This window comes from Odocoileus virginianus, chromosome 18 (assembly GCF_023699985.2).
Source record: "Odocoileus virginianus isolate 20LAN1187 ecotype Illinois chromosome 18, Ovbor_1.2, whole genome shotgun sequence".
NCBI classification, from domain to species: Eukaryota; Metazoa; Chordata; class Mammalia; order Artiodactyla; family Cervidae; genus Odocoileus; species Odocoileus virginianus.
Genome location: NC_069691.1, coordinates 36870257 through 36897649, shown reverse-complemented (window position 1 = coordinate 36897649; position 27393 = coordinate 36870257). Strand labels below are relative to the sequence as shown.

Here is a 27393-nt window from a genome sequence, read left to right as displayed (position 1 = left end):
TTCTCAGCTCCTATAACTGTGGGAAATAAATTTCTGTTGTTTAAGCCATCTGGTCTATGATATTTTCATTACAGAAGCCTGAACAAGACATTCTCTTTTTTCTACACAGGAGCTCATCAAGACAACAATTTACTACTCCCAAGTTATAGATAACAGCATCGTCACTATGTATGTATATAAAATAAAATTGAAAATGCTGGCTACAATATACATGAAACTAATATAATTTCATATGTCAATCATACCTCAATTTAAAAAAACATGGTTATAAAGGTGAACTAAAAAAACTACATTTATGGATTTAAAAGGAAGGTATGTTCAATTCAAATATTCATAGGATTTTTTTCACAAGAGTCTTAAGATAAAGTGAAAAACAATCATTGACAAATTTATATTATGAAGAGAATATCATAAATATTTTCACTATACACTTTGAGTTTCATAAATTTAAAGTTTTCATAACTATATGTTTTGCAAATATAAATTATATTTGCATTTGTAAGTAGCTGCATTTAAAATAAAATCTTAGCTATTCAGCACTCTCAGAATGAGTCATTCTTAAGAGCCAACTGATCCATACAAACTGATCCTTAAACTTGTACTTTATAAAACCATTTGACAATAAGCTTCTCTAAAACATATTGTCCAATCTTGGCCTTCCTAAATGGAGTATAGTGCATTCCGTGTATTCTTTTATTGGTCAACATGAAATATTTACACACGATGAGCTGCCTGTACTTCTACACAGGGCAACAGCCTCCGCTAGGTCCCTCCCCCCACCTGCTCTCCCTTCTCTGCCACATCACCAATTCCTTCTCCACTTGCATTGCTCCCCTTAGCTTGTGAACACACTATAACATCTACCATCTTAGAAAAAGAAGCCCCCCAGCTATTGCCCCTTTCACTGCATCTCACACCTCAGAACTCACTTAGAAGAACAGTTTATACTTGGGACTCCAGTTTACCTCCTTCCATTCTCTCTATAATTTGACTTTTGTCCCTACAAAAGAGCTCCTTCTTGGTTAACAATGACTGTCAAGAGGCCAATCTAACACTCAACTCTCAGTCTCCATCTTTCACAGTCTCAGAGCAGTATCTGACACAACTGATTGCTCTTCTCTTGAAACACTTTCTTCCCTAAGCTTTTAAGGTGGCCTTTCAGATTCCATTCTCTCTTGGTTTTCCTCCCACAGTACCGATCACTAACTAATGTTCCATCTGCTTTATTGGCTCCCTCTTCATCTGACCTATTTCTAAATGTTGAAGTGTTCCAGGGCTCAGTCCTCTGACCTTTTCTCTGTCTTTGCTCATTCCCTAGATGACCTCATCCAGCATCATGATTTTAAATGCAGTTGATATGCTGATGATTCCCAAATTTATATATCTAGCCCTGAACTCACCCTGAACTCTAGACTCATAGTCAACAACCTACTTGATACCTCCAAACTGTAGGTCTAATTAGGCATCTCAGGCTTAGCATATCTCAAATCTAATTTCTATTCTAGACAGATCTGTTTTTCTGTAGTTTTCTCTATCTTAGTAAATGAGAATGCCATACTTATTCACAGTCAAAATCTTAGTTATCCTTGACTTCCATCTCTCTCTCACATCCTTGATTCCATATGTCACCATGTATATTTGGAATAGTATAGCTAACATACCACTCACCAGATTATCATTTTCAGAAGATGAAATTAAAACCATGTGTAAAGGAAAATAGCAAATAGGAAGCAAAATCCAAATGCTTAATCTCTAGTCTTAAATCCAATGTCATAATGTTTTAAACTGCATTGCTATTTTTAAAATGAATCTGGGAAATATAACTTAGAATGGAATTATTTAAACATGCAAGCACACACACACACACACACACACACACACACACACACAGAGCTTCTGCTTTTCTACATATGCCAATTGTTAGTAAATTAAAAACTGAAACCCAAGTAACCTTTGAACGGATTTTTATATTAAAGAAACCTGTGGCTACAGGCAAAGTTATTTATTAGATTCTGGGCACTTTACTTAGATTTAGGCTGCTGCAACATTAATCTGACAAGGTATTCATTCCACCCTATGTAACAATTTAAACTGCTTTTAATGTGCCAGCACTTACACATTTCTAGATAATATAGTGGGAATTCACTGGGGGATTTCTGCCAAAGAAATTAGTCTTGACATGGTAAAGTTGCTCCTAGTAATGAAGATGTGTTGAGGAGGGAAGAGCAGGGCAGAGGAAGGTATTCTTTGACTAAATGAGTGAGAAAAACACTCAACCTTTATTCAAAAGCATATAAAATAATCAATTATAGGGGGAAAAGGGAAAAACAAACCATTTTCACACTGCTTAAGAAAGCAATAAAAATAAATAAAATCCATGAATAAAGCGCTCCTTTTTTTATCTGGGGAGAAGATGGAAAATACACCTATCACATCTTTGGCCCTTGCCCCCTAAGGCTCTTAGAGAGGTTAGAATTCTAACATTTAAGTCTTTAAAGGCAGTCACCTTCTCCTTCACAGTTCATTTCCCATGGCAAATAATGAGCACAGAAAGCCATCCCCTTACCAGAGCCAGGCTGTGTTTTTTTTGTACTGCACCTCTTCAGGTCCTTCTTTTCCATGTTTTAACTGCAATTCCAGTTCTCCTAGCCTTCCCTGAAAAAAGCACAGCATCCATCAGCATGCAAACTCTATGGCCAAAATGATCTTAAAATTTCTTTGGAAAACACTTAGGTAACAGATGGATCCATTCCCAAGTGGCCTTAGGTGTTCCTGATAAGACAACAGATTATGACAGAGGATGCGTGAGGAGAGAGAATTATATGACTGCTCAGGGATTTCCACATTCACCAAATAAGTATATCCTGGAGCAGTTGTATATTTGGCCAATTTAGTGCAGAGCATTAAATGTTGGGATATCTATTAAAAGCAGATTTGAAGTTCATAGGTCCCATTCAATAAATCCTCCATATAGTAATAATCTGACTGTGTCAGCAGTTGCTAATTTGAACTGACACAATACCGAGATTGGGTTACCAGTATTACAACAGAATGATTAGAAAATGAGTAAGAAGGACATAATACTTAAGATTTAGGTAAGGTGTAACAAAAATTATTATCAAACAGCTGCACACTACATTTCTATTTCTTGACTAAACTTACAGACATAATTCTCAACCAATACCAGGCCCCCAAGCCAAAAAAAAAAAAAAAATATATATATATATATATATATATATAGCTAATATCATCATCCCATTAAAGGCAAAACGTTCAAATATTTATTTTCTATTTTTTTTTACACTCAGAATTGTTTTGATCAGATGCTTTCCCCTTTCCTGCATCACCAGTTACATTATGTAGATGTAGTTAAAATTCTGGTGTATTGATATACCTTGAATCAAACAAGAACTTATTATTATGTATTACAGAGTAATACCAAACTGTTTTCAGAAGCGTTTGTGTGGCTTATGTTCCCACTAGCGGTAAATGATTTCCGGCTATCTCACATCCTTGACAGCATTTGGGATTGTCAGGCTTTTAAATTCTTACCATTTTGGGGAGTGTGAAAATGGGGACTATTATGGTTTTAATTTTCATTTTACTGTTTACTGAGATTAAGCATCTTTCCAAATGTTTAAAGACTCTTCGGGTTTCTTTTTCTGTTCATTTTTCTATTGGTTGATTTTTCTTGTTGATTTTAGAGTTTTAGGGTGTGCTCTACAGAAGAAAAATGTATCTCTCTATATATTCTAGAGAGGAAGACAATATAACTTTAGGTTAAGGATGTGGGTTCTGACTCTTGAGAAACCTGTATGCAGGTCAGGAAGCAACAGTTAAACTGGACATGGAATAACAGATTGGTTCCAAATAGGGAAAGGAGTACATCAAGGCTGTATATTGTCACCCTGCTTATTTAACTTATATGCAGAGCACATCATGAGAAACACTGGGTTGGAAAAAGAACAAGCTGGAATCAAGATTGCCAGGAGAAACATCAATAACCCCAGATATGCAGATGACACCACCCTTATGGCAGAAAGTGAAGAGGAACTAAAAAACCTCTTGATGAAAGTGAAAGAGGAGAGTGAAAAAGTTGGCTTAAAGCTTAACATTCAGAAAACTAAGATCATGGCATCTGGTCCCATTACCTCATGGGAAATAGATGGGGAGACAGTGGAAACAGTGTCAGACTTTATTTTTTTGGGCTCCAAAATCACTGCAGATGGTGACTGCAGCCACGAAATTAAAAGATGCTTACTCCCTGGAAGGAAAGTTATGACCAACCTAGACAGCATATTAAGAAGCAGAGACATTACTTTGCCAACAAAGGTCCATCTAGTCAAAGCTATGGTCTTTCCAGTGGTCATGTATGAATGTGAGAGTTGGACTGTGAAGAAAGCTGAGTGCCGAAGAATTGATGCTTTTGAACTATGGTGTTGGAGAAGACTCTTGAAAGTCCCTTGGACTGAAAGGAGATCCAACCAGTCCATTCTAAAGGAGATCAGTCCTGGGTTTTCATTGGAAGGACTGATGCTGAAGCTGAAACTCCCAATACTTTGGCCCCCTCATGAGAAGAGTTGACTCATTGGAAAAGACCCTGATGCTGGGAGGGAATGGGGGCAGGAGGAGAAGGGGACGACAGAGGATGAGATGGCTGGATGGCATCACCGACTCGATGGGCATGAGTTTGAGTAAACTCCGGGAGTTTGTGATGGATAGGGAGGCCTGGCGTGCTGCGATTCATGGGGTCGCAAAGAATCAGACACGACTGAACGACTGAACTGAACTGAACTGTGGGTTCTGAAATCATGATGCCCTGACCTAATGGCATTTCTATTTGTGTGCTGTGTAAATTTGGGCAAGTTACTTCACCTCTCTAAGCTTCGGTTTCCATCTGTAAAATACAGCAAACACCTAACTTATGGTATTACAGTACCACACCAAATAATGTGAAAAAGTGTCTATTTAGTAAAGTGACTGGGAATAATTGCTACCATTATCAGCTCTGCCATAGAAAACAAATCCCCCTTATTATCTCCTTATAAGCTATTCTCTCATGAATATATATGTATATGAAACCTTCTTGAAATAATTCATATTTTTAATCTGCATACTCTCAAAGGGTAAAAGGTTCCCCAAAATGTAATATCCAGACTATACAGTTGCACGTCCCTGTATTTCTCTCACACACTCTCGTTACCAGCCCGTAAGCTCACTGGCAAGGACAAGGACCCTTTATCCAGCTAAGGAGGCCTTGCATTCTGCACAGCCTCCAGCACATAGTGCCCTGGGGCTCACCAGTTCAGCACAGTGAGATCTGGTGGGCATTCTGTTCACGTCCTTCATAGTCTATTTACCTCAGTCAGTGTCCATCCCTACCTCTGTGTTTTCCATGATAGAATTCTGACCTTTTCATTCTCCCTCTGTCTCTTGGAGCAAGGTATCAGAGGTGGTCAAACTGGCAAGATATTAATATTTAATATTGACTGTAGCCTTCCAAGAGGGTAGGCAAAACAGAAAATCATGCTTATTGCCTACCTCTGTTTATTATGCTTCTTAAATCATTCCTCTTTCCTCCTAAAATATTTACATCCCATAATGCTTTCCGTAAAAGATAAGAAATTAAAAGGTTAAAAATCTGTTCAGAAAGAAACAAAACACAAAAAGGCCGGTACACATGCAGCCTCTTGAGAAGGCTGACTTTTCTGATCTCTCCTGTAGCAACAAATCAGTACAAGTCTACTGTGACTAAGTACACTTTTCATTTTTCCTTTCTCAGAGTTTTGGTTCTTCTCAATCTTCGCTTCTGAAATGTCTCTAACTCCTTCCACCCAGTCAATGTTAGGCTATTTATTCAGAGCCACTTTGCCATCCAATTCTTCATCTACTGATACGAGATCCAGTGGCATTTAACTCAGTCTCCTCTGCTTCTGGTTAACAGCTATGGGTAAGAAGAGGGGTGAGGTGGAGGGAACACTCGTTGGGAGAGAAAAGGCTGAAAGGATCACTTGAACTGAGATTTTTGGATGGCCTGTAGATTCCGATTATTAATTTATCCATTCATCTTCCTTTTAAAAAAAAAAATACCCTCAGCCTATGTAGCTACAACTTGCTAATTACAGTGAGCAATTTTGCCTAACTCTAAACTTGCACATCAAAAACAAACAAACAACCTTTACAAATGGTCAAAGAGTACTTTACTAGTAGTCACAATTCCTGACTGGTTTTGACTTCAGATTAATGTGTGGACAGCTGATCAATGCAGGAAACAAGTATCTTCGGTCAACCTAGTTTAAGCCCTCCGTCCTGTCTGAGATGATAGTCACAGTCCCTAAAGACCCTTTCACAGAGGTTGGAAACCTTAACCTCCTTAGCAGCCCTCAAAAGCAGCGAGGTCAAGTTGACTGGATGGCACCTTTCCAAAATGGACTCAAAACTGTCAGTCAACCTGTAGCTGCATTTTTCAACCTCATGGGAGGAAATTCAAATACCTCCCCATGTCAATCACTTTGATATGCTTATAATTCAAAATCCCATGTTCTTGTGGAAAATTACATGAGGCTAGAAGCTGACGCCCAAGCGAAAGCCACTGGAAGTGTTTAAATTGCAAACTTATTCACATTACAGTCAACCTCCAGGAAATAATGCAGAATGTACCTTTCAGAGTGTCTCCTAGGCTTATTGAATAAAACATGGCTCCGATGCTGTAGTCTACAAAACATGTCTAGCACCAGATGGAAGTAACTCTGCCTCCTGTACCAAAGAGCTATCCTCCAGGACGGAAATTCTTGATATAGATGAGGAGTTTGGCAGTCGCTCTAATTCTTCTAAGATCCTGTAAATTCTATTTAAATGTGTGGGCTCATTAAAAAAAAAAAAAACAACCTGTTGAACAGTTAAAATGCATCTGCATATCAAATAATACTCATAGCCTAAAGAGCACTGCTATACTTTTAAAATAATACTGAAAATCTTTTTATAGTCCCTACTTTGAGTTTCATCTCTTAATCACCAATTCTCAATGGAACTAGACTTATTAGAAATCCAAAGGAAAGAGATTTTAATTGATAAACGAATACACATAAAGATACATACTGTCACCGACAAAAATAGAAAAGGCAGAATAATTGACCTGTATTATTACAAATACTTAGCTGGATTTTCATAAATTGATCTCAAAAATATTAAACCAATTTGCATTATTTGTAACAATTAATGATTGTCTTGGACTGCCCAGGTGGCTCGGTGGTAAAGAATCAGCTTGCCAAAGCAGGAGACGGAAGTCTAACCTGTGCGTAGGGCAGATTCCCCTCAGAAGGAAATGGCAACCCACTCTAGTATTCTTGCTTGGGAAATCCCATGGACAGAGGAGTCTGGCGGACTACAGTCCATGGAGTTGCAAAGAGTCAGAGGCACACAATGATGATGTTAGGGAAAAAGCATGACATGGTGGCAAAGGCTGTGGCTCTGGAATCAGACAAATCCAAGTTAAGTTCTAGTTCTCTCATTTACTGACTGTTGGGTTGTGTGCTGTTTGCTTTGCTTTCCTGCTAACCCTGCTTTCCCATCTATAATCCCATTCTACATGAGGTTAACAATACCTACTTTAAAGGGCTTCTGTAAAGATAAATTGAAATACTAAATGTTACATGTTGGTGGACTAGTCAAATGACAGACACTAGTCATTTAATAAAGGTCTTATTATGAAAAGGAAACCATAGAGTATTTTTAAAAAATCAATTGCTTGTCATCTGCATGTTATATCCCATGAGGGTATGCTTAGTTGCTCAGTTGTGTCCAACCCTTTGCGACCTCATGGACTGTAGCCTTCCAGGCTCCTCTGTCCATGGGATTCTTCAGGTAAGAATACTAGAGCGAGTTGCCATTCCCTTCTCCAGAGGAGTTTCCCAACCCAGGGATCGAACCAGGGTCTCCTACATTGCAGAAGATACTTTACTGCCTGAGACACCAGAGATGCCCACGTTATACCACAATCCTGTCCAATTTGACCTTCCTTATGCTAAGAGCTAAATAAAATTCTCAGAACATTCTGCAGGAGAAGTTATTCTTACTGCGTCCGGGTGCCTATATTGGAGTACATCCTCTATTAAAGCATCAGAGACTGAATATGTTGTAGCAAGGTTTTAAGATGCAAACATGAATGCTGAGATGCTTAGTCATTCTTCTGGCCCCGCCTCCATCCTTTAGGACAGTGGTCCCCAACCTATTTGGCACCAGGGACCAGTTTTGTGGAAAACAATCTTTTCACAGACCAGAAGGTAGGAGGAATGTGGTCTTGGGATGATTCAAGCACATTATATTTATTGTATACTTTATTTCTATTATTATTACATCAGTTCCACCTCAGATCATCAGGCATTAGATCCCGGATGTTGGGGACACCTGTTATATTTAACCACAACACCTTATTTCTTAAGACTTCATGAAAATCTTATTTGGGGCCATCAATTTCTTAAGTAATTTAGATTTTTTTCCCTATCATCCTTAACAATGAATTTTAAGCTAGGAAAAAGGATTAAGTTAGTAGGTTTTTTTTTTTTATTTATATATATTCCCAGTTTATATATTCCCAAACTGGTTAAATTATTTCTAATTTTTGAAATTCACAAACTATAACTTAGAATATTATTGGAATAAAAGAAGTCAAATGAAGCATAATTCATTTATTTAGTGAGCACCTACTATGTTTTAGACATGCCAGGTTCTGGAGAGACAACAGGTAGGAAAACAGCTTCTGACTGTAAGGAAGAGAGACAGCTGGAGGGAGACCCTGGACACATAACTAAGGGATGAGGGCTTCTAGAGGGAAGCAAGGGTTCTAAGGAAGCATATGTGAGGGGCAGACAACCCTGGGGGGAGAGGGGAGACACACAGATAAAACTATAAAGAACAAGTAGAAATTTGCCATTCCAACATGTGCCCCTTAAACCACCATGACTAACTATACATACAAAGTGAAACTTACTCCTGGAATTTGACAAAAAGGGAAAAGCTGCAAAAGAGCCTTGAGTAGGCAAAGGGAAGCAGCAGTGCCTGCAAAAGAACAGTGTAGGTAAAAGTCAAATGGTTAGGGTATACTTCCCTAGTGGTGCAGTGGCTAAGACCCTACATTCCCAATACAGGGGGCCTCGGTTTGATCCCTGGCTGGGGCACTAAAAAAATTAAGAGGTTAGGGAAGACATGCTGTGTTTAAAACAAAGAAATTGAGCAAGATTGAAAATGCAGGGGAAGGGTTAAGACATAAAGCTGGAGATGAAAGCAAGTCTAGATGGAGAGGGGGCAGGTACAAGATGGTGAACTCAGTCTGGGATGTGCTCAAGTCAAGGTGCTGTGGGCCAGCCATGGGGGACAGCAGGTACAATAACAGACATTCACCAAGCAGCAGGACACAGGAGAGTAGCATTCAAGAGGGAGCTCTGGATGGAACACACATTTGGGGGGCCATCACACTGAAAATTTAAGGGCAGTTATATATGTACACTTCACATTCTTTTATGAGCAAAAATAACCATTGCATTTTTTATTGAAGTATAATCGCTTTAAAACGTGTTCGTTTCTGCTGTACAATGAAGTGAATCAGCTGTATGTATATATATTTCCCATCCCTCTTGAGCCTCCCTCTAACCTACCGTCATCCCACTTCTCTTGGTCATCACAGAGCACCTAGCTGAGCTCCCTGCGCAATAAAACAGCTTTCCACTAGCCACCTATGTTACACATGGTAGGGTGCATATGTCAAACCTAATCTTCCAATTTGTCCCACCCTCCCATTCCCTGCCTGAATCCACATGTCCATTCTCTAGTCTGCATCTCTATTCTTGCCCTGCAAATAGGTTCCTCTGTACCATTTTTCTAGATGCCACATATTTGCATTAATATAAGTCAGAAAGAAGAAAACTGCTGCATTTTTGATAATGCTATTCTCCTAAGTGTTTTTACATTAAATACATATTTGCAGTAAACCTTAAAAAAAGAGGCCTTAAAGCAAGCCATCCCATGATTTCATTACCTGTAAAATGGCATGATAAGCACGAGTCACATACGCGAGCCAGGCCTGGGGGAGAAAAATTGCCCGGTGCCACTCGGAAAGCTGGATATGAACCTGTGGGGAAAATGTACCATAAGTCAGGCTGCACAATATTAAAACAGAATAAAATGAAAACTGTATCGGGAACTCTTTCTTTCCCTTCATTTCAATGGTTTAGATTCTAAAACAAACCAAATCCGTCTAGGATCATAACCGCAAATAAGATCTTTTGGAGATTTTCAAAGGAGGGGAGTTTAGAATCCTGCAAAGACAAAATAAAATAAGCCTGGAATTTTCTAAATTAAAGCAAATAAAATCCTACAATGACCACAAGTTAAGATGCATGTGTAATACAAATATGTCTTTGAAAATTAGGGAGAAACTCTAGAAAGCCTCTTGTCAATGTCAGGAAACTAGGTTTTGTCTAACAAATCCCCCTAGTAATTTTAAATAAAAATAAATATCGCTCACATCCTGGACTTCCAGTATGACAGTTTCTGAAGTAATAAACTTAAATTGCCAACAGAAATATCATGTTGTGCAGACACTGTCGTGGTAAGAGCATGCAAATGAGTCCCGCACACAGCAATTGTGCACACCACTAGATAAATGCCCTTTAATCAGTGTGGGTAAACAAGAGAAAAATGATATATGCCAACACTGAAATCCTGTTTCTGAAGACAGGCCCAGACAAAACATCTGGTTTTCATAGTCATTTCTGTTTCTACCTATTAGTATACGGCTATCTTGCAACAAATCTTGCCAAGGTCTGCTTCTGTTAAAGAAAGATCACTCAAGAAAAAAACAGTCACAGTGCATCACATTTCATGTTTCCTGTAACTCATCTCATCTAAACTCAAACAACGGAAACTTTAGTCTGTGTCTCACAGACAAACAACAACAACAAACACACAAAAAGGACAAATTTCTATATGATTGCCCCAAGATCATGATAACTACAGTGTTTAAGGAGATTTTTACTATATGACAGGAATTAATTTTCTCCAGTGCTTTGTTATAGGGCAGAGAACAGCCTCTCTGAACAGGGTTGGTTTCCATGGCTTCTGGTATTTTCTTTCACCCCTGTCTCAGTGTGGTCCTACAACAAGCAAGTGACTCTGGAAGGATACGAGGATTATAAATCGATCAGCGACTGCAGAGGGTTCAGAAATGGGCAGAGAGTCACAAATGGACATAAATGGATTATGAAGCGTCTGTGGGAACAAAGAGATCAGTTCTGTCTGAAATCTACACCCCTCATCCCATTGTTTCTTTTTTAAAAATCAGATACTCAAACAGTATGAAAGAGATATTCAGATCATGAAATAAACTTTTAAAAAATCATAAAGACAGGTTTCCTGCTTTTCTGGTTAAGTACTCATTCTGTCAAGTAGAGTAGGGGGAGCCTTGTCGACATATTAACAAAACTCCTTGAAGGAATGAACCCACCAATTCCTGCTTCCTCTCTCATTGTTCAGGAAGCTGTGGTGGTACAATTAGTCCTTGACCTTGCTCTCTGTCTCCAACATGTGGGGACTTCCCTTTAACTTTTTCCTATCAATTCTGTTTTCTTTCCATAAAATAGACGAACAATCTTTGAGTTCTATTTTGAGATCTGGATTACACAGAAAGAAAACCAACACCACTAAAACTTTTATCTCTTTCAGAACTTAAAAATATCTTAAAATTTTGCTGTCAAGTAATCCACGGACATCATTGCACAACTGAGAATATCCATGTGCTGTGTGCTAAATCACTTGGTCATGTCTGACTCTGTGCGACCCTATGGACCATAGATCTAGAAGCTCCTCTGTCCATGGGATTCTCCAGGCAAGAACAGTGGAATGGGCTGCCGTGCCCTCCTCCAGGGGGTCTTCCCAACCAGGGATCGAACCCAGCTCTCTTATGCCACCTGGGAAGCTCAAGTCTCGGCAAATTGGCAAAGAGAGCACTGAATGTGTTTGGAAAGGCAATGATCTCAGTTGCTTCTTAAACTTGAGTTAAGAAAAGAAAGTAGTATGAAAAAAATGTAAAGGTAAATAAGCAAATCAAATGTCAAGCTTCTAAGAACAAAGACGCTCATGCCAGGAAACCTATTTAAAAGGAGGTTATAAACTGAAGGTTAAAGCTACTCCTCCGGCTGCTACTCAGACCACATCTGAAGGTGGGTGCAGGGAGCTTGAGCCTAGACACCAGTCTGAACTCCCCAGGTTTCCTGAGAGTATACCTAGACTTAGTGTTCTGTGGTGTTAGCTGGGGCCAAATCTCCTGTAAAATGCACTTTCTCACTTTTTCCCCTACAGAAGAGAGACTCAGGGAAGTGGCTTGCATACAGTCATGGCCTTACACTCCAGCTGTGCTACAGACAGAGACTTCCTTGACCATCTTTAATACAAACACATTTTAGGATCCTGTTCCAATTCAATACATAACCCTCCCATATAGGTAATGTTGCTAGGCTGACAAATATAATTAGCATTTTTAAAGTATGAAAATCATGTATCATTTGCTATACTTGTGAGAAGCTTTGAAGGAAAGCCAATCAACAAACAAGTTCCAAATCATGACGGTTCAACCCTGTTATTCAACAGATGATAAAGCAAGGTTCTCAAGCACTGTGCACTAAGTTCTAATTAACATGTGCAATATTCTTTTTCTAAGACTAACTCTGCATACCCATGCAATGACAGGTGTCTGATGGACTGCTGAGGTGAGCAGGTTCTATGATTTAGGAAAGAGTAAGAGTTTCTATGTATAAGAGGTAGTACTAAGTATAATGAAACAATACTGCATGTGCCTAAAAGAAGAGACCACATTATGGAAATATGCAAATAGAGAAAAGGGGGGAAAGAAGGATAACAAGGCCAGAGTGGGGACAGAAGCAGATTACAGGACCAATAGGGTGATCAGTGTATCTCATTGAGAAGGTGAAGTCTGAGAGAAAACTTGAAAATGAAGATGTAAAAATGAAGGAAAGTGCTGATGGGAATGGAAAATAGTTCAGCTGCTATGGAAAACAGTTTGGTGGTTCCTCAAGAAGTTAAACATAGAATTATGACCCAGCAATTCCACTCCTGGGCTTGAATCTGCCTGAAAATGCAGGAGACTCAAGAGACATGGCTTCAATCCCTGGGTTGGGAAGATCCCCTGAAGAAGGAAATGGCAACCCACTTCAGTATTCTTACCTGGAAAATTTCACGGACAGAAGAGCCTGGTGGGCTACAGTCCACAGGGTTGCAAAGAGTCAGACACGGGTGAGCATGCACACACACAGACACACACAATTCCACTCCTAGGTACATACTGAAAAGAACTGAAAATACACATTCAAACAAATACTGTAATACATGCTCAAGCAGCACTTTCACAATAGGTAATAGGCAGAAATAACCCATGAACGAATTTGTTCATGAAAGAGTAAATGGATGAACAAAAATTGATATATCCACAATGGAATATTATTTGGCCATAAAAAGGAATGAAGTACTACAACATGGATGTACCTTGAAAACATGATGTGAAAGTGAAAGAAGCCAGACACAAAAGGTCAATATTATACGATTCCATTTATATGAAATGTCCAGAACAGGGAAATTCATACAGATAGAAAGCAACTTAGTGGTTGCCAGGGATGGGGAGATAAAGAAGTGGGAGGGAACATTTAATGTATACATGGTCTCATTTGAGGGTGATGAAAAGGTTTCAGAGCAAGATAGAGGTGATGGTTACATACTGAAAAGGTACTAAATACCACTGACTTACACACTTTAAGCCTTAAAATGGTTAGTTTGATGTTACATGACTTTTAATTCAATCAAAAAACAAAGTAAAAGATAAGGCAAAGGTCCCTAAAGTGACTGCATGACTCATTGTTTTAGGAACAGAAGGGACGCCAGTATAATGAGCATAGACAGAGAAGCAAAGAGGAGAGTGGAAAGAGAGAGGGCTGGTGAGTCAACAGGAGAAAGGATGGCCTTCTAGGTCAGTTCTCAGAACTGGCCTTTACTCTCACTAAAGGGGGAATCATTATAAGGTTTTAAGACAAATGATATGACCTAATCTACACTGTAAAAAGATCTTATGGACTGTTCTGCTGAGAAGAGACTATAGTGGGCCAAGGTCAAAGCAGAGAAATCTGCTCAGAGGCACCTGCCAAACTATAGGTAAGAGATATTGGTGGCTTAGAGCGGTATCATTAAGACTGTAGAATAATAGTTTTCAAGTATTTAGTTATGTAATTTTTCTACCTCACCCCAAGTGTTAAGTAAACTGCCAATATATAAAACACGAATCAGAGAAGCCAAATTTGTCTAGATGAAGTCAGGAGAAAGGTTGAGGGCTTCAGCTCAGCCCCCATGATCATCTTGGTCTACCCTGCGGTGGCCCCTCGTGAGTCCCTCGTGAGCATGCACGCATGCTCGGTCATGTCTGACTCTACGACCCCATGGACTGACTGTAGCCCACCAGGCTCCTCTGTCCATGGGATTCTCCAGGCAAGAATACTGAAGGGGGTTGCCATTTCCTTCTCCAGAGGATCTGCCCAACCCAGGGACAGAACCTGCATCTCTTAGCCTGTGGTGGTCCCTGTAATACTTTAAAATGCAGTTTTAACTAGAGGCACATAAGCGAGATCAGTGGTTGTCAGGAGATGGGGAAGCCCAGGAGGGGCTGACTGCAAAGGGGCATGGGGTGATTTTAGGGTACTAAAACTGACCTTATCTTGACTGTGGTACTGATTAGATGAATGTGTTCACCTCTCAAAATTCATAGAATGATACACTAAAAGGGGAGAAACCTATCATATGTATATAACTCAATAAAATAAAATTTAAAATACATAGTTTGAAAATGACCACTTTTAGAACATGTACTTCTCAAACACTCACCTCCCACTATCTAATACCCTCTGTACACTTGTTTGCATCATCATTCAAAAGACACTCTCCCTCTTATCATTCCTCTATCAACATTACCCCATCAGTATTGCAGTTGAAATCTGAAACTTCTGATTTGAAATTTCTGATTTATCCTGGACTTCTCCCTTGCCTCCAGCTCAATTGTCAACTCTACCTCTGAAATGTTCACTGCGTTTGTCGCTACTTTCTTCCTCACTGAGTTAGTTCTAATTCCTGTCTTAATTATTGAGCCCACCTAGCTCATCTCTTAACAGTCTAAAATCTTTCTTCCTTCTAATACATGCTGAACGATGTTGCTACTATTATATTAACTCAGAATTTTTCAAAAAACCTTTGATGATTCATTAAAGAATAAAGTCCAAAATTCTATGCTATGTCCAAAGTATTTTAGAATTAAAAGTACGCCATTTACTTTAAGAAATAATTTGTTGTTATGTGAGAACTCTGCTGACTAAGATCCTCAACCAGTTTCCCCACTTACTTTCTGCTCCTCTTTTTCATTTAACCTGTATTCTGGTTCACTTGGGTTATAAACCAATTTCTTAGCCTGTCCGATACTCTTCAAGACCTTCGCATTCACTGATTGCTTCCACGGCTTTGAATGTCCTGTGTTCCTCTCATCTCTACTTACTGAAATATTTCTCCCATCCCTACACTTCCAGTACACTATACTACGCCTCTCTTGTTATACTCAACAGATTGCATTTTTTTGTGATTGGACGCTGATCATACCAACCTAAGAGCAGAGATCATATTCTATTCACCCTGGAATCCCTCTCATGGACACTGAACCCACAGCAGTGTCTCACACATAAATGTTCACTTAAGGACCTGCTGAGCTTAACCAAATTAAATGTACAGTATTCGCTTTAAGGCAAAATCTTGTCATGTGAAAACTACACTGTCATAAACAAGTAATCACAGAGAGTTATGATGTGTGAAAACACAATGTTAGAAAACCATTTTAATAGGCACAGCTAAACTCTAATACAAGTTGCTGAGGATATGGTTATTTGAAATTTTACAAAACATGTTCAAAATTTCCTGGCTGGGAAATGTTTCATTCCAGATTAAAAACACAGTGAGCGACAAAGCGAAACTTAAAGTGAGTATTATAAACTTTAAAGTTTGAAATTTCCTAACTAAACATTTTAATTAGTATCACACAAGTTCTAATGACATATACCTGAAAAACTAGCTCAACAGAAAATATCCTGCCTAGAAACACAATTCACAAACGTAGAGAAAATGTCAAAAGACAGAATGAAAAAGGAGATCTAGTTTCCGCACAGACACATATTTTAGTTGAAGGAACTGTGTGCCTATGTTTAGTTGATCAGTTGCATCTGACCCTATTCTACCCCACGGACTGTAGCCCGCCAGGCTCCTCTGTCCATGGGGTTCTCCAGGCAAGAATACTGGAGCGGGTTGCCATTTTTTCTTCCAGGGAATCTTCCTTACCCAGGGACTGAACCTGGGTCTCCTGAATTGCAGGCAAATTCTTTACTGCACCAGGGAAGTCCGAGCAGGAACAACACGACCACTTAATTTGATAATTTACAGCTCAGAATGCATTGCCCAGAAGTTTGGTAATGTTCTCTGCCTCTTGAGTGATCTTAACAAATATAATTATTCATTTATAAGAAAATACTCATTTCAACAGCCCTTCATTAAATAACTTAAATCATGTCAGTTGAGCTTTGGTGAGGTTGACTATGAAACTGGAAGGGGCAAGGTAGAACAGCAAGCAAACTGACAGGTCAAGCATTTGCTATGGATTTTAAAACCTCAGTCTCACAAAGTAAGGCGTCTTCATGTTTCCCAGAGGTATATATTATTATCTAAAGAATAAAAGCAGTTAACTTCAGTTGCTACCCAGACACATCAATACTGAGTCACGACATTTGGTCTGTGACATATGCACACTCCTCCTATGTTCCCAGAAGAAAAACCATTTGTACTTAGTGTTAGAGACCCCCAAGGCCGCTCAATGGCCCACTGTATATAAATAAGAAAGCACAGGCTTCAGTTGTCTGTCAATAGTAATCTTGTTTGCACAGAATAATTTTTTGTTATTCCCGTCCCCTGACAAATACTGACTGGAAGACAAGAAGGGAGGGCTTGTGAAGGACACATTTTTAAAGGAGAATGACACTCCTCACTTTGTAGGTGCTTTCTGGACATTTTAAACTCTCTCTCTCCTCCCTCCCTCCCACTTTCTCTCTCTATCTCAGTCTCTCTTCTCCACCCCACCCCCCCACTCCCCTTTCCCATCAGGATAACATTAGCTTGAAAGCTGACAATTCAATCACGTCTCAAGCAACCATTTACTCTGTTATTTAATAGGAAGGGGGAAAACCCTGTTACCATAACAACTCACATCACACAGTAATTACAGAGTCTCTAAAATATAGCAAACCATACTTTTCACAGTGTTTTCTAAGGGGAATGTGTAACAAGCACAGATACCACTTCTCCCAATTATTATTCAAAATTTTCGTATAATTGTTTCTTACTGCATGAATGCTAACATACTCCATGCTTTTCACAAGAAATATGTTTTTAAATGAAGAAGGCACTGAAAGAAAGGGCAAATGATGGGTTATAGCCCATGTACTTTTGGGTATCTAAGGGAAAATGTAAAGAAGGCAGAAGAAAAAAAATAACCTATAAGGCAAAATAAACAAGTGATGATCAATTTCAAAAGAAAGAAAGAAGAAAAAAAATCTCATTCAGAGTAGCGCCGGCAATAAGCCCAATAAAGGTTTTGCTGAAAAAAAGATGAAAAAAGAGCTCATTACCTAGTGCTGAGGCAGAAATATGGTTGGGTAGCAGCAGCAGGATCAGGAAAATTTACATGTGCCCGAATATGGAGGAAATAATGAAGCAAGGCTGCCATTCTCATCCAGGGACAAATCAGTATCATCCAATTTAGGGGAGAGTGTCATGTCAGAGTTAGAAATGCCAAAGGATGACAAGACAGGCAGCAACTTCCAGGGAAAGAGACATGTCATTCACCTTCAGCTTCCTCATCAAATGGAGCCAAGTCAGTCTCAGGATGAGAAGAAGTAGTCATAAATCAGGGCAGAGAAGGAGCTTGAAGAAGCATTGGTAGGTCTGAAATGACCCCTGCTGGTCCCCTTTTCAAAGGAGCAAAGAGAGCAAGGGCACTTCAGTTTTAGAGAAATCTAAACTACCCCTGGTAGGTCAGGTCAAACCCAACTCAGACTTAGGTCCTTGAGTCTTCTCAAAGTATAACTTGGGAGAGTTTCAATTTAAAACAAAAACAGTTTTTAGAAAGAAGGGTGTTAAAGAATTCATCACAGATTAAACAGCTAGTTCTCTAAGACCCTGAAAATATTTGATTTAACTAATGTTGTTATTGAGAAATATTGACAATTACATGGAGCAAAATACACTTTAAAAAATGAAGAGCAGAGCAGTTGAATATTCATTTACCCATTCATTCACTCACTCACTCATCTATAGTTGTATGCATTAGGACTATAGAATATCCTATAGGTATATGTAACCTTTGGCAGAGAGGGGAGGCTAAACCATATAAATGAATAACAACACAAACAGTTTATAATAGCTTGTTCAAATGACAATAATGTCATTTCCTAGTAAGACCTCAATAATTATTAGATTGACCATCAATTTAACTGAAACATTTCTGGAAAAAGGAAACAATCCCACTAAGTGTACATGTAAAATATAATACACACCCAAGTTTCGAAAGGATTAAAATCATTTATAAAGTGTCTACTATGTGCCAGGAATACCAAGCACTGGAACTGCATATGGCCAAAACAAACTACCTGGTTTTACGAAGTGCACACTTTAAAAAAAGGAGAGATACATACTAATTGTCATGTATGCTGTGCCACCGAAATTCCCTCTTCAGGATTAGTAGGGATGGATGGATAGATAGTGTAAATAATTTAATATATTATGTAACTTGAATTCATAGTTAACAAACTTTCCTAAAGCAAACTCCAAGTCCAGACTTTTCATTAGAAAATTCTACCACTTAAGGAAAAATTACTAGGAGAGCATTATCCTGATAACACATCAGGCATAGATATTACAAGGAAACCACAAAATCATATCTCTCATAGGTGCCAAGATGCAAAAATCCTTAACAAAGTGTGTGTGCTAAGTCGCTCCAGTTGGGTTTGACTCTGTGTGACCCTATCGACTATATAGCCCACCAGGCTCCTCTGTCCATGGGATTCTCCAGGCAAAAATACTAGAGTGGGTTGCAGTGTCCTCCGTCATGGGATCTTCCCGACTCAGGGATTGAACTCAAAACTCTTATATGTCTTATGCATTGGCAGGATGCATACCACTAGGATCACCTGGGAAGCCCCCTAAAAAAGTATTACTAGCAAATCAAATTCAGCAATAAATCGGATATTATACCACAATCAAGTGGAGTTTATCCTAGGAATGCAGATTTGGTTCACATTAGAAAAATTAATCAAAATAATTCATCCTACTAACAAATGAAAAAAGTATATAATCATTTCAACAAATGTAGAAAAAACACATTTGACAAAATTCAACATCTATTTGTGATTTAAAAAAAACCAATTTAGGAATAAAGGAAACTTTATCAACCTAATACAGAATATCCACAAAAATCTCTATACTAACAGTAAATATAATATCATATGTAATGTTAAACATCCTGAATGCTTTCCCCCAAGACTATTTTGTTAACAAAATAAGAATGTCTGCTCTCACCACTTCTATTCAACCATACCAAAGGGCCCTAGACAGTGCAATTAGGCAAGAAAAAGAAATCAAAGGCAGACAGATTGGAAAGAAAAACACTAAGACAATCTCTATTCACAGACAACATTGCAATGAAAATCAAAAAGAATCTATAAAAAAGCTACAAGAATATATAAGTGGGTAGAGTAAGGCCATAAAAAAGTATCAATTATATGTTTATATTTTAGCAATGAACAGTTGGAAATAAAGACAAACCAAAAAACAGTCTAATTGCCCTAGCATAAAAGTACTTAGGGATGTGCAGTACTTATTAAATTTAGCAAAATAGGTGCAAGATTTGTAGTAAGAAAACAACAGAACACTGACCTAAAATAATGGAGAAATATACCTTGCGTACTGGTTGAAAAACTCGATATTATTAAGATATACATTCTCTCCCAGACTGAGATACAAATTCAAAGCATTTGTAACCAAAATTATAGCAGGTTTTTAAAATAGTTTCTCTACAGATTTTTCTTTAATCTTTGCCCTTTTTAACAATGATGACTAATTTTTAAAAATCAGCATAAATAGTAACCTGCAAGAGCAATCCTAAACAATCACCATTAAACCATACTATGTGAGACTTTATTGTGAAGCATTTACCTCCCCAAATTATCACGTTTCTTGGAGTAGCACATTAAGGGGTGTGATTGGTGATTCTTTGTCAATCACTAGAGCATTCACAGAGGATAAATTGTCTTTTGTTTTGTTTTTATGTCTTAGACCATCCCATATTTGTTTACCCCATAATACTGTTTTATGCAGACAAATTAAGACAATGTAAATGGTTTTTTCTGGAAATTATTAGCTAATAATGCTTTAAAAGGGGTGGAATGGCATCTGTGTTTAAAAGGGAACATTTGTAAGTAAAATTCAATTTCCAAGTCAAAAAAAAAAATAAAATAGTTTCTCAAAGCTGAATTAAAATTTACGCGGAGACTTTGGGATCGACATGTACACACTGTTGTATTTACAGTGGATAACCAACAAGGACCTACTGTACAGCACAGGGAACTCTGCTCAGTGTCATGTGGCAGCTTTGATGGGCCGGGGCTTTGGGGGGAAATGGATACATGTATATACATGGCAGAGTCCCTCTGCTGTCCACCAAAACTATCACATTGTTAACCGGCTACACTCCAATATAAAATTTTAAAAACGTGGTCTCATGGTTGATGAAGGCTGGGATGTGAGGAAAATGGAGAGTGACTGCTAATGGGTATAGAGTTACTTTACATTGCGATGAAAATATTCTAAAATTGACTGTGGTAATGGCTATACATTTCTGTGTATATACTAAAACCAATTGACTTGCACACATCTAATGAGTAAATTTTACACTCTATAAATTATACCTCTTTTTTTAAAAATTAAAAAAGATAACATAGGAAAAGAAAACAGCAAATTTTTGAGACTTTGGATAAGACAAGAAGCAAGAACCATAAAAAGAAAACCTTGATAAATTCTGCAAAACTGAAGAGACAGTCTTCAAAAGACACTATTAAGGAAATAAAAAGACAAGTTAGAGAGTAGGTAAAAACATGTGCAAGACACATTTCTAATTAAAAAAAAACAAACACATATCCAGAATATATAAAGAGTTCTCATTTGAAAACAAAAACCTGGATTTAAAACGGCAAAAGAACACAACACTCCATGATATGAATAAATACATGAAAAGAAGCTCAACATCAGTAGTCATTAAAAAAACACAAATTAAAAACCACGAAAGGAAAACCACTAACCACTGTGAGAACTGCTAAATTTTAAGAACTGACCATATTGAGTGCTGGCAAGAAGGGAGAGCAACCAGAACTTCCTCATGCTGCTGGTGGGCATTCAAAGTGGGGCAGTCACTGGAAAAACAGGTGGGTTTTCATATTCACTCACCAAAAGACCTAGCGATTCCATTTGTATATAGTTATTTACTCAAGAGAAATTAAAAGAGATGTCCACATATACACCTGAATAGTAATGTTTATAGCAGCTTTAGTCATAATCTGGAAAAAGGAGAAACAACCCAAATGTGCATCTATGGGTAAATTAATAAACAAATTGAAACTATGATGACAGATGTTAAAAATAAGACAGAATCAAGAACTGTGAAATCATATTTTTTGGGTTCAATTTCCAGGCTCTTCTATTTCTGTGTGTCAAATACATAAACAGTACCAACCTCACAGTGTGAATATAGAGATTAAATGAATTAACATATGCACAGCAAACTTTAACGTGCCTGAGCTAGTTATGAGTCATTATTATTCCAATTGTTATTCTCATTAACTAGCTCTTAAAATTTTTATTATTTGTTGCCAGATACTCTGAGAAACTGCTTGGCTCATTCTCTCTCTCTGCCTTTTTAAAAAATGAATTACAGTAAGCAGAAGATAAATCCAACCCAAAATCCTGCCACAGATTCGGTAGAATTCTGTCTAATGCATCTTCCAAGTGACCCCTAAAATTATGATCTTTTCTCATCTCTTTGAAGTTTTCTAGGCATTCAATAATACAAGCAACAAGTATCATAACTCAAGTTTTTTCTCTGTTCACATCTAAGGTATACCTCACAAGTTCTGATACCATTTGCTTAATTTATCAGATATCTTCTGCCACCCCTACATTAACACTTATCCTTGTTTCCGTTATGATGAAAGTGAAAGTGTTAGTCACTCAGCTGTGTTTGACTCTTTGCGATTGCAAGGACTGTAGCCCACCAGGCTCCTCTGTCCATGGGATTTTCCAGGCAAGAATACTGGAATGGGAAGCCATTCCCTTCTCCATCTGTTATGATAGCGACTTTTCAATTCAGGCTTCCCTTCATAGTTAACATGTTGGTTATCCACGTTAAGTACACAGCTTTAAAGCACAAAAAAGTACCAAATCTCTTTCTTCTCCATAACAACGAATAAGATAATAGGGAGAACAAATCTAGAAATTACCTATTGCTTTTCTTTGCTTATGAAATTAAACCTCTCTTCTTCTCAGAGAAACACTACTCTCCCCAGTTCTTCCTTCCTTTGTTGGTTAAAGACATTGCATTAAACAAAGATTTACATAATTTCAATTCTAACCAAATATATAAAACTAAAATGGGTAGCATAGGTGGGTCTTTAAAAATCTGGCTATGTTGGGACCTCCCTCGTGGTCCAGAGGTTCAGACTCCACGCTTCTACTGCAGGGCAGGAAGATCCCGCATGCTACATGGCATGGGCAAACAAACAAAAATCTGGCTATGCTAATTGGTGGCAGCTGGTAAGACACAGAATATTATCAAATCAAAGAAGTGATCCCAATATTTATAAATTATGCATCAAAGTAAGATTTAATGTAAACATATTGTAGAAGCACTATCATTACCTCAAATCTTTAAAAATTTTTACAATTCATACATTTTCATTTATACCTGTTATATAACTTATGTCTAAATTATATGAAATAAACCTCTTTGCTGTGATATTTTGTTTTTTATTTATTCATACAGTTTAACCTATATGCACCTGAATGAGTAACTGTCATGAAAAAATGAAAGTGAAGTGGCTCAGTCGTGTCCTACTCTTTGCTACCCCATGGACTGTAGTCTACCAGGCTCCTCCGACCATGGGATTTTCCAGGCAAGAAAACTGGAGTGAGTTGCCATTTCCTTCTCCAGGAGATCTTCCCAACCCAGGGATTGAACCCTGGTCTCCTGAACTGTAGGCAGACACTTTACCATCTGAGCCACCAGGGAAGCCATAAAATTTAAAAAAACAATTAAAAAAACCCCACAGATTTCCCAAGTGCTTTTCAACTTCCTTCTCCTCTCTGGTATTGTACAATCTGTAATGATCAAATTTCAAGCAACACCTAATGAATGGCACCACACAACTTCATTTTAAGAGTAGCATAAAAGAAAAGTAAATAAACAATAAAATCAAAGGGTTTCCCCTCCTCCAACACAATTATTTACTGTTAATTTCCAATACTCACAAGATATAAATAGTGGTCCCTACATACTTCCAAAGGATTACAATTAAGAAATAGGTTAGATTATTTCTTGAAATATTAAATTGGTATTTATTCTGAACAGAGGCAATTAAATATTGATAAATAATCCAAACTAGATACTTTCCTAGATACTACTCTCTAATAGGCTGAGCCCAAAGGGAAACATGCTGGTTTCTTTGAGAAGTACATCAAAATACTACAGCTGGATCAACTACTTTGGTTGCCTTTAAAAGCCACTTTCATTATGAATAATAGAAAAATTATTTCCAAACACACGCTAAATTTCATCACCATAAACCCAAGGAGGGAAACCCCAAAGCATATACAAGAAGAAGCACTGTTTCAGAGAACCGAGAGGTACCTACCTCATGCACTAGGGCAAGTAAGGTCTGCTTGAAACTTCGCCCTCTACTGGCCATCAGTCGATGCAACGGTTTGCCATCTTTACTCTGATACATTGAAATATCATAGCAAAATAACATACCACCTTAAAAAAAAGAAATATAAAAACACTGCTTATGGAAAAACCTCATTAATTAGGTTCTCAGTAGTTGATGTTCAATCTGGATAGACACACTTAGAAATTAAAAGAATATGCTAAGCAAATTATTATTATTTTTTTAACTGTTGGTACAGAAAAGAAAAAACAGAAGAGCTCTAAGAAATTACCATCTTGAAGCTACAGAGGAGTCTTATTCATTTTTAAATAAATAAGAATATTTCAAATCATGTTTATTTTAAATTCTGTGAACTGTTACTTCTAGGGAGTCTATTAACTTTCCTTAAAAAAAAAAAACTCAATTAAAGAGAAACGCTTACGCATGACAGTCTTTGTAAACTCCTGATAATATGGGTTCCTTTAGTTTACACCGATAAATGGACTAGTTTTCCATCATATCTATAGTCACATACATTCACTCTCCCTTTTTCCTCCCTTCCTCCATCTGTTACCCTTCTCCCAATCCTTCCTACTCTGCTTAACTAACTTGAACTTCCAGCATTTGCTGACCTCCTGTTAGTTAAAAAGCAAAGGCAGGCAGCCAAACACTAGGTATGAGTTAGGGTAGTCTTGGACCTCATCTGGGTAATTCTGAGCCAATGAGAAGACATATTCAAGGACTAAGATACTAAAACAGAAAAATTACCTTTATAAATATCTCTTCCTGAAGTATAACAGAGAAGAGTACACATAAGCATACCACTCAATAAGTTTTTACAAACTGAACAAAAATGTAATCAGTACCCAGATCAAGAAGCAAAATATTGTTAACATCTTAGAAGCCCTTCCTCATGTCTCATTCCAATCAGGTCCACACCCAGCCCAAAGATAACAACTTTCTAGCAAACTTTTTTCATACTGTGGTACTTGACAAAACTGGAATCAGGCTGTACACTTATATCTGACTTCTTTCACTTAACATAATCATTGTGAGAATCATTCATATTGTTATTGGTAGTTGTAGTATATGCATTGTCATTACTGAATAACACTCCATAATGTGTACATACCACGATTTTACTGTCAATAGGCATTTAGATAGCTTCTATCCCTTCTACAGGGGATCTTTCCGACCTAGGAATTGAATGGGAGTCTCCTGCATTGCAGGTGGATTCTTTACCAGCTGAGCTACCAGGGAAGTTCAGCAACTAAAATAAGTGTAGGGCTACTCAAATAATGCTGCAGTGAACATTATTATGTCTTTCGGTGACTTTATTTGGGCTTATTCCTAACAATGAAATAGGTAGGTAACAAAGTATAAATTTATTCAGTATGAATTGTCCCAAGTGGTTCTACTAACCTACATTCCCAGCAGCAGTTCTGTTTACTCCACATATTTATCAGTACTTTGTATTTTCCATTTTTTTTCATCTTAGCCATAGTGTTAGGTCTGCTGTGGTATCTTACTGTGGTTTTAATTTGCATTTCTCAGATGACTAATGAAGTTGATCATCTAATCATATGTTCATCAGACATTTGTATACCCTCTTTTATTCCCCCTCTTTAAAAAAAAATTTTTTTTTAACTGGAGGCTAGTTACTTTACAATATTGCAGAGGTTTTTGCCATACATTGACATGAATCAGCCATGGGTGTACATGTGTCCCCATCCTGAACCCCCCTCCCATCTCTCTCCCCATCCCATCCCTCAGGGTCATCCCAGTGCACCGGCCCGAGCACCCTGTCTCATGCCTCCAAACTGGACCGGCGATCTACTTCACAAATGGTAACATACATGTTTCAATGTTAGTCTCTCAAATCATCCCACCCTTGCCTTCTCCCACAGAGTCCAAAAGTCTGTTCTTTACATCTGTGTCTCTTTTGCTGTCTCAAATATAGGGTCATCATTACCATCTTCCTAAATTCCATATATAGGTGTTAATATACTGTGTATACCCTCTTTTTGAAGGGTAAATTCAACTCTTTTCCCTGTTTTTCAATTGTCTTTTTCTTATTGATTTTTTAAAATTCTTTACATATTCTAGACACAAGTTCTTTATCAGATATATGTTCTAAAAATACTTTCTTGTATTATGTGCCTTGCTTTTCACTCTCTTAATGGTATATTTTCATTAATACATGCTTGTGATTTTAATATAATTTGTTATTTTTCAAAAAGATCATCCATTTTCTCTAAAGCACCACAGTATTATTTTTGTAACAAATCTAGTGACCCTGTACATGTAGGTCTGTTTCTGTACACTCCATATTCTTCCACTAGTCAGTTGGCCTGTCTTTGCACCAATATCACACTGTCAATTATCATGGTTTCATAATAGGTCTGGATATCTGGTAATGTATATCCTCCTATCCTCCTATATTTCCTCAATGGCTTACCTTGGCCATTACTGGTATTTTGCAATTCCACAAATTTTAGAATCAGTCTGTCAATTTCCAAAAACCTACTGGGATGTGGATTGGGGCTGGGTTGAAACTACATATTAGCTTGGAGAGGGCTGACATTTTTACAGCATGGTGTCTTCTGGTCCATAAGCACTGAATATAACTCAATTTATTCAAATTTCTTTAACTTTTCTCCATAATATTTTATAGCATACAGTATAAGGATTTTGCACAATTCTTGTTAAATTTATTCTGGGTACTTGGTGGTTTTTGGTACTAGTATAAATGATACAATTATTAAGTTTCATTTTTGTTGTGTATATGCAAATATACAATTCATTTTTATATGATCTTGTACACAGTAATCTTAATTCATTTATTAATCCTAATTATTCTGCTGATTATTTTGGATTTTCTATGTATATTATCATGTCATCAACAAATAATGACTACTTTATCTCTTCCTTTCTAATCTGCATGACTTTTATTTCTTTTTCTTGGCTCATTACACTAGCTACGGCTTCCATTACAATACTGAATAATACTGGTAACAACAAGCATCCATATCTTTTCCCCAATCTCAAGGAGTGAAAGTCTCATTATTTCAGCATTAAGTACAAAGATGGCATTGTAGATGTTCTTTATCAGAATAAAAGAAGTTCTATTCAGAGCTTAATGAGAGTCTTTTATGTAACATGAATAGGAGCTAAGTTTTTCAAAGGCTTTTTCTACATCTATTGAGGTCATCTAAAGATTATACTGCCTTTTTGCTGCTAATGTAATAAATTATATTGATTTTCAAATATTAAATTAACCCCA

At 37.6% G+C, this 27393-nt stretch overlaps 1 protein-coding gene across 4 annotated transcripts in view; it reads right to left on the bottom strand.

Annotated features, from left to right (window-relative positions):
- The window catches only part of FOCAD (focadhesin), a 286020-nt gene that overhangs the window by 70071 nt on the left and 188556 nt on the right, over window positions 1-27393 (bottom strand). For all 4 annotated transcript variants that reach the window (XM_070480582.1, XM_070480584.1, XM_070480583.1 and 1 more), the window contains 3 exons: window positions 24099-24220; window positions 10034-10126; window positions 2567-2655 (listed from right to left, as the gene is read on the bottom strand). In XM_070480582.1, coding sequence (XP_070336683.1) covers window positions 2567-2655; window positions 10034-10126; window positions 24099-24220 — 304 coding nt within the window. The remainder of the gene's footprint in view (window positions 1-2566; window positions 2656-10033; window positions 10127-24098; window positions 24221-27393) is intronic.